Here is a 13,624-nt window from a genome sequence, read left to right as displayed (position 1 = left end):
GCAGCAAAGAATTGATGCTTCTCAAGCAGTGAATGTTATTAGAATGGTACTACATTTGAACTTGTTTGAATTGCCCTTTGCCAAGAGACTACTAGTCCCATTATCAAGAGGATATTTTTCTATTTAATTTTTTAATCTTATTGTATAAATATTCTACTGTTTTTCTTAATAACTGGCTCCTCTGCAGCACCCATTCAAATTTATTGACAAATGGGAGTCATTCAGTAAGAGCAACACCACTGATTCTATACCACATTTTTTTATAAGACTTTATTTATTTATTTGACAGAGAGAGACACACAAGCGAGAAAGGGAATACAAGCAGGGGTGGCAGAGGGGAGAGGGAAAAGCAGTTTCCCACTGAGCAGGGAACCCGAGGCAGGGCTCAATCCCAGGACTCTGTGATCATGACCTGAGCCAAAAGCAGATGCGCAATGACTGAGCCAGCCAGGCATCCCCAATTTTATACCACGTTTAAAGGATTTTCACATATATTGTCTTATTTAACCATTATATCACTCTTATAGGGAAAGTTGATATCATTACACCTTACATCTGACATGAGTCCGGTTTTTAAATTTTTCCTATACTCCACAGAGATGGGAATTCTCATGGGGATTTGTCAGAAAAAATAAAACCAAGGTGGAGAATCCCTGTAGACTTGTGAGAACTACCTATAATGTGGGTCTTTTGTTCACAGTGTTCCTTAGAAATTAATTTATTTGTTGTGATACTTCTTCAGCCAGTTTAGTAAAAAGCGGAAGGTAGTTCAGCCAACACAGTCCAGACTGCATAGAAATCCATCCTTCCCCAAATTCATGTGCTATACAAACTTTCAATGACTACCCAAAGACTCGGGCATTACCTGGATCACAAGATCTCCAAATCATATTCAGTCTTAGATGGGACATATGTGTCACCAAAAGGCTGAGTTAGTAAATCATTATGTTGTTTAGTTTTGTTCTGATTGTTATTATTTAAAAAGAAAAGTTGCATGGGGTTTCTGGGTGGCTCAGTTGGTTAAGCGACTGCCTTAGGTTCAGGTCATGATCCTGGGGTCCTATGATCGAGCCCCACATCAGGCTCCCTACTCAACAGGGATTCTGCTTCTCCCTCTTTCTCTGCTCTACCCCCTGTTCATGCGCATTCTCTCCCTCTCTCTGTGTCAAATAAATAAACAAATTTTTTAAAATTTAAAATCACTTTAGGGGTGCCTGGGTGGCTCAGTGGGTTAAAGCCTCTGTCTTCGGCTCAGGTCGTGATCTCAGGGTCCTGGGATCGAGCCCCACACGGGGCTCTCTGCTCAGCAGGGAGCCTGCTTCCTCCTCTCTCTCTCTGCCTGCCTCTCTGCCTACTTGTGATCTCTGTCTGTCAAATAAATAAATAAAATCTTTAAAAAAATAAAATAAAATAAAATAAAATCACTTTAATAACATGTAATGTTTTATTATTTTCAGAGGTAGAATATAGTGATTCATCAGTTGCACATAACACCCAGTGCTCATTCCATCACCTGTCCTCCTTAATGCCCATCACCCAGTTACCCCAACCCCCCACTCACCTCCCTTTCAGCAACCCTCAATTTGTTTCCCATAGTTAAGAGTCTCATGGTTTGTCGCCCTCTCTGAATAAAATTTCATCTTATTTTATTTTTCCTTCCCTTCCCCTATGTTTATCTGTTTTGTTTCTTAAGTTCCACATATAAATGAAATCATATGATATTTGTCTTTCTCTGACTCACTTATTTCACTTAGCATAATACCCTCTAGTTCCATCCACATCACTGCAAATAGCAAGGCTTCATTCTTTTTGATGGCTAATATTCCATTATAGATATATGTATATTCCACATTTATATATTTATAAATACATAAAAGATATATATATACACACACCCCACATATTCTTATCTTCTTTATCCATTTATCTGTCAATGGGCATCTGGGCTATATACAGAAAGCTGTATTTTGGCTATTGTGGACATTGTTGCTATAAACATTGAGGTACATATGCCCCTTTGAATCACTATGTTTGTGTCCTTTGGATAAATATCTAATAGTGCAATTCCTGGGTTATAGGGTAGCTCTATTTTTAACTTTCTGAGGAATCTCCACAGTGTTAAATAAATAAAATCTTTAAATAACAAAAAGTAAAGTCACAGAAATGAAAGGCAAGATTAAAATACCCAGAGAAATCACTGGTTCTTGTTTCCAGCATTCATTAATTCATTCGTGAAATATCTGTGTGTGTGTGTGTACTGTGTTCCAGACCTGTGAGATAAATGGGGCAGTCCCTACCCAAGGAGGTTAATATCTAGTCAGAGAGAAAGGTAGGTCAGCAGACTTAAAAAGGCCGCTGAGGTTGGGTATTGTTTGTTTGACCAGAGACAAACCATAAGCAAACCAAATTCTGATTTACCAACAATCAGTTAGAAGGCTCCTCCTCAACTTAATGGCAACAACAAAACAAAAAGAAAAACCCCACCATTGTGTGGGAGTCAGAGAGGATTTGGTTCAATAGAAACATCCCTAACACATTAAACATTATTTATCAAAATTTGGTCCTTTTTATTTTGGGAGAAAGTTTTCATTGTACATAGAAAAACACCTCTACATATCCTCAGAAAACATCCAGTGACATAGCTCTACTCTCTCAGGTTAAAATATTCTATCATCCTAGGAAACAGAGTTATCATTGTCCAAATAAAATCTCTCATTCTTAAATGTTAGTTTGTTGCCTTTGGTTGGATTTCTCTTGGACTTTAAAGACCAATCCTTGTCCTCATGAAAATCCTTCTTCCTGTAGAATATGCTAGAAGCAAAAGGAGACTAATAGCTTTGTAGCTCTTTTTCCTATACATATTGGAACTCAAAACATTTCAATTTGAAGTTGAGTTCATATAAATTTGTATAGGTTTTCAAAGTCTAAATGTGCAATATTTTCTTCATAAAAATCTTTCTAGTCATTATGGCTTCCAGGGATTTTGCTATTGCTCAGAAAATTAGTCTAAGGGAATCTTTTCATGAAGTCTTAGAGTGCTTTCTTAACACCTTGAAGGTCCTGCAGAAAGAAATATACAAAGTCACTGAGGGCTCACAAGTTTTATTACTATGAAACTCTTTAAGTATAGAGAAAGTAATCTGATATTTCTCCCAGTGAATCAAGTCCTTGCTACTCGGAATCCCTTTGCAGTCACTTATCTTTCACCAAATTACAATCATTAAAATCACACACTTTAAATATTAACCTACCAAGGCAGAAATTTTATAGATAGAGAAACAGAAGTCTGGCAAGGCTGAATGACTTGCTCAAATGACAGACTAAGGAAAAGAACTCAAATCTTCTGTTCCAAATTGGATGTTCTTTTTAATACATTGAATTTGCACTTTGCAAAATACTGGTTGAATCATTTATTAAAACTAATTTCAATATTTGCTTCATGAACAAAGCAAACATTCCAGTAGTTGGAAACAATATAATTCCAAAGATTTCCAATGACTTTTCTCCCATTCTCTTCTGAATTCTCTCCAAACAGGCTTTCACTTCCATCACTACACTTCGCTAGGGTTGCTGAGTCACCAACGACTTCCACATTGCTAAAGTGACTAGCCAATTCTCCATCCTTCTCTTAATTAACCAATTAGTGCTTCTTCCTGAAAATACTTTCCTCTCTTGACCTTTAGGATAACATACCCTTTTCCCTCTCTGACCTCAACTTTCTCAGGCTACTTTGCTGGTATATCCTAATCTCTCTGAGTCCACAGACCTTTAATATTCTTCAAGTTATCAGTGCCTTAATGGTTTGTCTAGACTCACAGCCCTTAATATCAACTATATGTTTACGCTTGGATCCCCAATTTATATCTCAGATCCAGACCTCTTCTCTTGAACCTTAATTTCATACATCCTACTGCCTTCTTAACATATCCACTTGGGTACCAAAAATCATCTCAAACTTAACCATATCCAAAAATGAAAGCCTCATCCTCCCAAACATTTTCTCAAACCTGCTTCTTGCTCATCCTTCTCCATCTCAGTAAATGGCTCTGCTATGTTTCCATTCACTCAAGACAAATCCTCAGCATCGGTTTTGTCTTCTGTCTTGTTCCTCACACGTCATGAAATCCTTTTGGTCAAATCTTTAAAATATATACAGAATCCAACTCTCTCTTCACACTTCCACAGCTACCAACTTTGCCCACGGTATACCATCCTCTTGTGCCTGAACAATACAATAGTCTCCTATCCCCCCTGCTGCTGCCCTTCCTCTGCTTTAGAATTATTTTCAAACTCACAGAATGATTTGTGTGGATGCATGAGTCAGATAATGTCACTACTCAGTTCAAAACCCTGAAATGGCTCTGCATCTCATTTAGAGAAAAGCCAAAGTCAGAGTGGCCTATGAGCCCTTTCATGATGTGCCCCACCAACTTTCTGATCTCACCTCCTAACTTCTCCCTATCCCCCCTTCTGTGCTTGGATACCCTGGTCTTTTCACAGTACCTTGACTATGACAGGATGCTCCTGCCATGTTCAGAACAATTCATTTATGGTTCCTCTGCCTGCATAAGTCTTTCCTCAGATATCCTCATTGCTCCCTCTTATTTCCTTCAACTGTGTTCAACTGTGCCCTTTGCAATCAGGAGCTTCGCGACCACCACATTTTAAATATCAAAACACTCAACTCACTTCAAACTCCTCATGCTCTTTTTCTGCTTTTTATTTTCTCCAGACCAATTACCACCAACAAATACATCATATATATCTTAATTATTTTCCTTATTGCTGGTGTCCTCTCCCAGGAGAATGTAAGCTCTGTCAGTGCAGAAGTGTTTGTTTTATTCAGACAATCATATGCCCAGTGTCTGAAGCAGTGCCTGAAACAGAACTGGTGAGTGAGTGAATGAATGAATGAATGAAGGCAGACATAAAAGATACCCTGGGGAAAAGCCTGAGACATAATGAAAGAGAAGAGAACTTTTCTTTATAAGAAGTGACTCATCTATACACACTACCCTTTCCTCTGTCTCTAGTACTTGTCTTACAGAGAGGAGAACTGGACGACTGGGAAAAAAAGAGTTGCCATTAGAGGAAGACCATGAGCCCTCCTCCAAGCTGTGTGCTGAGAAAGACAGAAACACGTTTTGAGTGTTGTAAAAAGCACAGCAAAAATTAACACGTAAGAATCAACAAGTTCAATAATAAGCTGGCGGTGATGAGGATGTGAAGGAATCCGAACCCTCACACACCACAGGACAGGATGGAACATGGTACCCACGCTCCGGAAAACAGTCTGGAATTTCCTCAAACAATTCAACACAGAGTTGCTGTGACCCAGCAATTCCACTCCTAGGTATGTACCCAAGAGAAATGAAAACATACGTTCTTCTGTGTTGTGAGCACCTAATTTCAATGTGGGCATGAGGAGGTTTCCTTACGTCACAACAAGCTGTTCTCACACATCACCAGATGCCACAGAGTAAGGGTTCAGTTGTACAAGACTGCCCAGCCCACCCCCAGCCCAGCTGAAGTCCAGGATGTTACCTGGACTTCCAACCAACTGGATATAAATCAGAGGCTCCCACAACCTGCTTCTTTTTGCGAGAGTGGCTCAAAAAACTCAGGAAACCCATTGACTCACTAGATTATCAGTTTTTTATAAAAGGATGACTCAGAATCAGCCAGATGGAAAAGATGCATGAGGAAACATCAGACGGGTGTGAAGTTTCCATGCCTTCTCTGAGAGTGCCATTCTCCCCAAATTTCTACAGGTGAACTGCCCCAAAGCAATACAAACCCTTTCCTATTGGGTTTTCACGGAGGCTTCAGCACATAGTCATAACTGATTAAAGCATTGACCACCGGCAAGGGATTCAACCTCCAAACCTTCTCCTCTCCCCAGACATCTGGGGTGGGACTGAAAAATCCCAACTCTCTAATCACATGGTTAAAGCTGCTGGCAACCAGCCTCCATTCTTAGATGGGATCCAAAAGTCACTCCGCTAACATAACAAAAGGCAACTCTATGGCTCTCATCATTTAAGATATTACAAGGGTTTTTTTAGGAACTTTATGCAAGAAATGGGAATGAAGACCAAATATACATTTATTAATAAATTACATCATCACATATATCCACACAAAAACTAGTACATAAATGTTGGTAGAAGCGCTACTCGTAAGAGCCAAAACCCTAAATAGCCATTATGGATTAATAGACAAGCAAAATGTGGTACAACCACACAATGGAATATTATTTAGCCATTAAAAGGAATAAAGCACTGACACGTGCTATTCCATGAATGAACCTTGAAAACATTATGCTAAAGTGAAGGAAGTCGGTCAAAAAAGACCACATATTATATGACTGCATTCAGATGAAAGGCCAGAACAGGCAAATCTATAGACAGAAAGTGAATTAGTGCTTGCTTAGCACTGGGGGGATGATGATAGGGAGCTAAGGGACAGAGACGTAAAAGGCACAGGGTTTCTCTCTGAGGTGATGAAGATGTTCCAGACCGTGCTGGTGGTTGCACGTACATGTGAATAAACTGAAAACCACTGAATTATACATTTTACATGAATAATTCAATACTAAGGGAATTATATCTCAATGAAGCTGTTAAAAATTAATATATTAAATGTAATTATGGAAGTGAAAAACCCATCTTAACCACAGTCAGCATCAATCGTCCTCTCTGGTACTTCCTCCTACCACAAATATGTTTTTGGTCCTCCAACACCAGCTTCCTTATGTGCACATTTTCCGAACAATTTTTATCATCTACCTGTTAACCTGTTACACTTGAGTCTCATGTATGTCTGTGTTTTCTACGTATTTTAATTTTTACCCGCACCCACCTTGAGCCAAACTGCAAACCATAAGTCCAATCATGTACAAAGGCCTAAAGATTTTTGTCAAATGACTTAGAGTATATCTCAGACCTTACCCAGCTTTGAAAAGCTGTAGGTAGCCAAGGTTATAATTCTTGTATTTAAATCTGCCCATTATTTCTCTCCATGTCTGCTGTAGCACCCAACGGTAAGGATAGGTATTGGGAGCTATGAAAAACAACCACAAGTCAAACAGACAACAACAAGATGTCATAGTCAGAAGTGAACTTAGAGCTGCTCAAATCCAATTCTCTCATTTCATAGTTGAGGAAACAGGTAAATTGACTTTTCTAATGTCACTCAGTAAAACTGCCAATCCCCATTCAAGGCTCTTTCTGTCATTCCAGGCTGATCACCAATCAAAAGAACACGAGAATCAAATTTTCTTAAATGATTATACACACCATACACACACACACACACGCAAATATCACACAAAAACAATATCATAATCCAGTAAAGTGAATTAGCAAACTAAATTAAAGGTTATTAGTATGTTTTAATTTCTATCTCTCTCTTTATCTTTGAAAATACTTTAGTCTTAGATAATATAAACACTTGGCCACTTCTACTTTGAATCCCAATAAAGTTAATTTTGCGGAATTATACACGCAATTAATTTTATGGAACCAATTTAGTCATTTTCTCATATTATTTCAAAAAGCTATAGCATGCCAAGTACTACAGGAAAGTCATCTTCAACACACTTTCCCATTTGGTAACAGTTGGAAAGCAGCACACCACAATACAATTTATTCCAATAATTTTTCATATCGCATCAAAATATCATGATGATCCAGTTTCCATTCATGACTTGAGGCAATTTTTTGTGTTGTGAGCAGCAACATCATGTTTCATAAGATTCTTTTGGAGAAGAGTATATTGTGATGTTATTTAGAGAAAACAATTTTTACTTGATTTTTTAGCCAACTTCAGCTATATCCCCATAGAAGAAATATACAAAAGCTATTCCAAAACAACAAAAGCCTTGAACTGCCTCATAACTGGCATCCTGACATTTAATAAATCAAAACATAACACATGAGGTGTCTAAGAGAGGAAAAACAGTAAAGGACCATTTAATTCTTTATTCAAATATGCAGAACATTTTGTGCTTAATCGATGTAGAAGTGTAGAAAAACCTATCCTACTCTTCTGTATGTCCCAGAAAAGTAGGATAGGTTCTTATTTTCAATATCTGAAGAAGAACAACAACAACAACAAAAAAAAAAAAATCCCAGAAAGTTCCATTTCCCTCTTATTTTTTGCCATTTTTTTTTAAGAAAGCCTATTTAAGACCTAGCAATAATGTGAGCTCATGTTTGTCAAAAGGTGCAAGGAAAGAATTCAAGATTTTCAGTATCAAGCTCCCATTGCGAAGAGGTTGTGTTGAGGTCTTCGAGGTGAAGAGAGAGACTTTCAAAGCAGGAAAAATGTGGGAGAACAGTGGGGGAGGACTTTTAAGAAAGTACTGCTGTCTTTCTTCAACTGGGCAGGGACTTGCGCTAATGAAACTCAGGTGGCTGTCAGACAGGGAGCCCCAGGGCTCCCCCTGCAATGCTGCCCTGGCAATGACAATGAGGTCTCCTCTGAGCCTCACAGAAAGGTGCCACATGAAATAGCAACTGAAAAAAAAGTAAATAGGATCATGTTACCGTGGAGCAGCTGAAACCCATCGCTTTAGGGGGAAAAGTACAGTTATTTTGCTCCAACTACCTTTAAAGAGTACCGACCACCAAATTACATGCATTTCTCCTGGATGAGACACGGACATAATGTTTCTACCCATCTGGGAACCGAACTAATGATGACTTGGGGCAAAAATGAATAGATTCAGTTAAGAAATGAATGGCTTCTCTCTTAGTTTCATCTCTTTGGTTCCACTAGTAATTACTCAACAAGCTTCCTTGGGTCTCACACAACTGGTTTTTCCTCCCTCTCTCATTTAAGCTATCCTGAGGGTGCTCTCGGCCAGGATGGGAGCTCCAGGAGCAGCACTGCTGGATACCCAGGTCCAAATCTGCCTTCATAATTAAGCATTCTTTAGCTCTGAAATTAAAAAGTCAATGACCTCCAGTTTCCACGTCCTTGCTCGGAACTCTGGGGTCTGGTTTTTAACTGTAGTTCCACACTTCCAGGTTTGGGGCCACTGTCCCAACACCTCCAAGACCTGAGGAGGAATTGGGGAGCAAAGTCAGATGCCAAAGAGCAGCTCTTTGTTACAATGGGTTTCAGCTACACGTTAAAAGAAAGGAAGAAAAAAAAAAAGATTTAGAAACTTCCTAGCACTGAAACAATTTTGGAGCATAAGACATAAGGTAATTAATCATGAGAAATAAGAAACACAAAGAATAAATATTTCCCTTACCTGGATCATGGAACGGCACCAAGGCGAAGTTGAAAAGTGGTCTCTTGGGTCTTTTCAAAGACGTCTCCAAAATTTTGGAAGCCCCTTCGATCACCTGAACTAAGTCATCGTACATGGAACCCGTCACATCAAACACAAAAGCCAAGGTGGAGGCCCCCTCGGGAATTTCCTCAGCCCCGGGGTCGGGCTGGGGGCTTGCATCTTGAGCTTGGGAAGAATAAAGGAGAGCAAACAGGAATACGGTGTGGACAACGTCCCAGGAAATCATTGTCTTTTCTTTCCTTTTATGTTTTTTCTTTTCTTTTTTCTTTTTTTTTCCCCCCCGGGACGCCTTAGCCCTGTGCTTAGCCCTCCTCAACAACACGCAGGGGGCTTCCGCTCAGGGCCGCTCATTAGGCTCTCGAAAGCTCTCGGACCCAGCGACAAGTTTGGAGGCGACAGTCCGAGGGGGACGGGCACCCACCCCGCAGACCTGCAGGGGCTGAGCGGGCGGAGATGCGGCAGCTTTTGTCTGGACGCAGCTTCCTCCGGGACGGCTAGGTGCCCGCGGGCCGCGCGCGGCGAGTCGCGGAGAGCGGGCAGCGCGCCCGGCCCATGCCCCGGGGGCCGCTCCGAGCCCTGCGGCGCCGCGCCGAGTCCCGCAGCCCTCGCCGCCGCCGCCGCCGCCGCCGCTCGCCGCCGGGGCCAGCCGCTCGCGCTCCCAACTTTCCACTGTGCGCCGCTCGCTCGGGAGCGCGGAGGGAAGCCCGGCGAGGCCTCGCCTCCTGATTGGCCGGCGGCGGCCCCCCTCCCCACCTCCTCGGCGCTGGAGCCCCCGTCCGGCTGGGCGACTGCTCTCTCCACCGACGTCGCCGGGGTCAGCTTGGTACCAGGGAAGCGCCCCCGAGGGTCAGCCCGGCTCCCGCCCGCGCTGCTCCCGACCCGCAACCCCTCAGGGCGAACAATGGCTTTCAGGAACGTGCGGCCAAGTCCCAGGCCGAGGGGACACCCCGCGAACCAGCACAAAGGGAATTTTGCTTTTACTGTAGGCAGTGCTGCTGCCGACACGCTTTCCTAATTCCCCCCAGAAGCCGAGACGCCCGGGCCCAGCCTCCAGTCTCGCAGCCCGCAGCTCAGCCCGGCCGGGAGGGGGAGCTGGAAGCGTCTCTCCTGGCCGCAGCCTCGCTGTCACTCTTTCATCTCCTTGGGGACTGCGGAGGGCGGGAGGAGAGCGCTGGATGGGCCGGACGCGGGAGGAAGAAGGAAAGGAGCTGGTGAGGGAAACGAGAGACAGCAGGAACTGGGGAGCCACTGACTGTAGTTAGGAAGGATCGAAGGGAAGGCAGCGGGATGTGAAAACAGGATGGAGGTCCGGGGAGTGCAAGCGGAGAGAGAAAGAGTGCCTATCGAAGAGAAAACTAATTTTTTTAAAAATATTTCATCATCGAAATTCATGCTCCTGAGCAGTTCGAATCCTCCTCTTAGCATGGGGAGGCAGAATAATATCCCCCATGTCACATTTCCTCCCATAGAACAGCCATGGGCCAAGTCTCAGCCACACATCCATTAAAAAGGTGTTCCCCCTCCATGGCATTTTCTTGCCGATAAGTAAGGAAACCTCGCCCTGGAAAACATTACCAAGTTTTTCCATCTTGTAATTATTACATACATTGTAGAACTCATAACAGAGATAAGAAGGTAGACAAAGAAAATCAACCATAAGCTAGAGAGTCTTTGCTTCATTTTAGATAAAAAAACATTTCCTTCGCGGAAAAGGAATTGCTGTCTGGATGCTGGCATTCTAAGGAGGGCAAACGTGCCCCTTGATCCCCCTTCTCTCACACACAGACGCAGCCTGAGGGAGAGACTGCTCCCATCAACATTTCATTGTCTGCAACTGTCTTCTTTTTTAGACCCAGCAGCAGTGGGACCGGAGTTTATGGTACCTATAAGTCATGTCACTTAAAGGAAGCAGACAGGCCATTTGGGCTGAGTGGGAATATGAGAGGAGACAGGGAAAGTACTTCCTTTCCAAGGAGTATTTACAGAATGCTATTTGAGTAGCGTACTCCTTTGTTTATTTAAAAAGGATTGCATTCTAAGTCCTGAGAGCTGAGCTGTTCCAGGTGTTCAGGGAAGGTCAGATAGTCTAGCGATTAAGAGTTCTGGGTCAGATACCCTGGGTTCAAAGCCCAGCAGTGACACTTAATAACTCCAACAAGTTACCTAACTTGTAAATACTAAGTTACAGTCACCTAACTGCAAATACTAAGAATGATACTACCTACCTAATAAGGATCAAGTGAGCCATCTTGGTGAATGTTCCAGGAGCACTTAAAAAGAACATTTGTTGTTGGGAGGAATGTTCTATAAATGTCAATTAAGTCATTTGATAGCGTTATTCCAATTTTCTCTATCCTTACTGGTTTCTGCCTATTCCATCAGTCGAGATCGCTAGCTGTAATTGTGGATGTGTCTATTTCTTCTTGTAGTTCTGGGAGTTTTTGCTTCAAGCATTTTGAAGGCCCATAATTAGATGCATAAACATTTAAAATTATATTCTCTTAACTAATTGACACCTTTATCATTATGAAGTTATCTTCATTATCCGTGGTAATATTATCTGTTCTGAAATATATCAGGTAATAATAATACAGCAACTCCAGATTTTTTTGATTACTATTAGCATGATATATCCTTTTCTATCCTGTCACTTTTACCCTATTTGTGTCTTTTTTTTTTTTTTTGAGGTTTTATTTATTTATTTGACAGAGAGAGAGATCACAAGTAGCGAGAGAGGAAGGGAAGCAGACTCCCTTCTGAGCAGAGAGCCCGATGCAGGGCTCTATCCCAGGACCCTGGGATCACGACCTGAGCCAAAGGCAGAGGCTTTAACCCACCGAGCCACCCAGGTGCTCCCCTATTTGTGTCTTTATACTTAAGGTGTGTTTCTTGTAGTCACCAAACAATTCAGTCTCACCTTTTTTTTTTTTATGCAATTTAATAATCTCTGCCTTTTAATTCGGCTGTTTAGACGATTTACATGCAATGTGATTATGTATAAGGTTAAACTTAAATCTACCATCCTGCAATTTCTTTTCTATTTGTTCCCTCTGTTCCTTGTTTTTTTCTGTTTTTTTGCTTTCTTTTAGATGTATTGAATATTTTTTATGAGTCCTTGTATCTCCATTGCTAGCTTATTAGCTATAACTGTTTTAGTGCTTGCTTCAGGGTTTATAGTGTATAAACCCAATACAATAGTCCTTCAAAGAATAGCACTACTTCATGCATAGTAAAATAACTTCAGAATTGTATATTTCCATTACTCCCTTCACAACATTTTTGTTATTGTGGTTCATTTTATTTTACATTACTTTTTTTAAAACCCCACATTATGTTGATGTTCTTTTTTGTTGTTTAAATAGGCAATTGCCTTTCAAAGAGATTTAAATAATAAGAAAAAATTTTATATATTTACTGCTATACTCACCATTTCTGGTGCTGTTCATAGATCTAAATTTACATGTGATATCATTTCCCTTCTCCCTAAAGGACTTGCCTTAATATTTCCTATAGTGTAGTTCTGCTGATGAAAAAAACCTTTCAATTCTGTGGATTTGAAAATCTTTATTTCACTTCTGTTTTTGAAAGATTTTTTTTTTTTCTGAGAGAGTATTCTAAATGGACAGGTTTTTATTTTTCTTTCAGTACTGTAAAGATATTACTTCACTGTCTTCTTGCTTGCCTTGTTCCCAGTAAGAAATCTCTATCATGGGATGCCTGGGTAGCTGAGTCGGTTAAGCATCTGCCTTTGGCTCGGGTCATGATCCCAGTGTCCTGGGATTGAGTTCTGCATTGGGCTCCTTGCTCAGCCGGGAGCCTGCTTCCCCCTCTGCCTCTGCCTGCCACTCTGCTTGCTTGTGCTCTTTCTCTACAAATAAATAAATAAAATCTTTTTTAAAAGTTTAGAAATCTCTATCATATTTACATGTGTATAAACAATATCTATGCTTTTCTCTGATGTATTGAAGAGTTTTCTTATTATCACTGTGTTTTTTTTTTTAAGATGTTATTTATGTATTTGACAGAGAGAGACAGCGAGGCGAAGCCCGAGAGGGAAAAGCAGACTCCCTGCTGAGCAAGGAGCCCAGTGTGGGGCTTGATCCCAGGACCCTGGGATCATGACCTGAGCCAGACAGACGCTCAACAACTGAGCCACTCAGGCACCCCATGATCACTGTTTTTAGTCAGTTTGATTATGATTATGCCTTGGTGTTGTTCCCCTCATTTTTCTTATACTTATGGATTATCAAACTTCTTATATCTGTCAATACATGGTTTTCATCAAAACTGGAAAGTTTTGGCCTTTCTTTCTTCAAATAA

At 41.1% G+C, this 13,624-nt stretch overlaps 1 protein-coding gene across 3 annotated transcripts in view; it reads right to left on the bottom strand.

Annotated features, from left to right (window-relative positions):
- The window catches only part of HMCN1 (hemicentin 1), a 485,682-nt gene extending 476,032 nt beyond the window's left edge, over positions 1–9,650 (bottom strand). For all 3 annotated transcript variants that reach the window (XM_004767964.3, XM_004767965.3, XM_013064227.2), the window contains exon 1: positions 9,263–9,650. In XM_004767964.3, the coding sequence (XP_004768021.1) occupies positions 9,263–9,530 (268 nt within the window). In that variant the 5' untranslated portion in view covers positions 9,531–9,650. The remainder of the gene's footprint in view (positions 1–9,262) is intronic.
- Positions 9,651–13,624: the final 3,974 nt, after the last annotated feature.

Source organism: Mustela putorius, unplaced genomic scaffold (assembly GCF_011764305.1).
Source record: "Mustela putorius furo isolate JIRA1106 unplaced genomic scaffold, ASM1176430v1.1 tig00537335_pilon_pilon_pilon, whole genome shotgun sequence".
NCBI classification, from domain to species: domain Eukaryota; kingdom Metazoa; phylum Chordata; class Mammalia; order Carnivora; family Mustelidae; genus Mustela; species Mustela putorius.
This window is presented reverse-complemented; position numbering and strand designations above follow the sequence as displayed.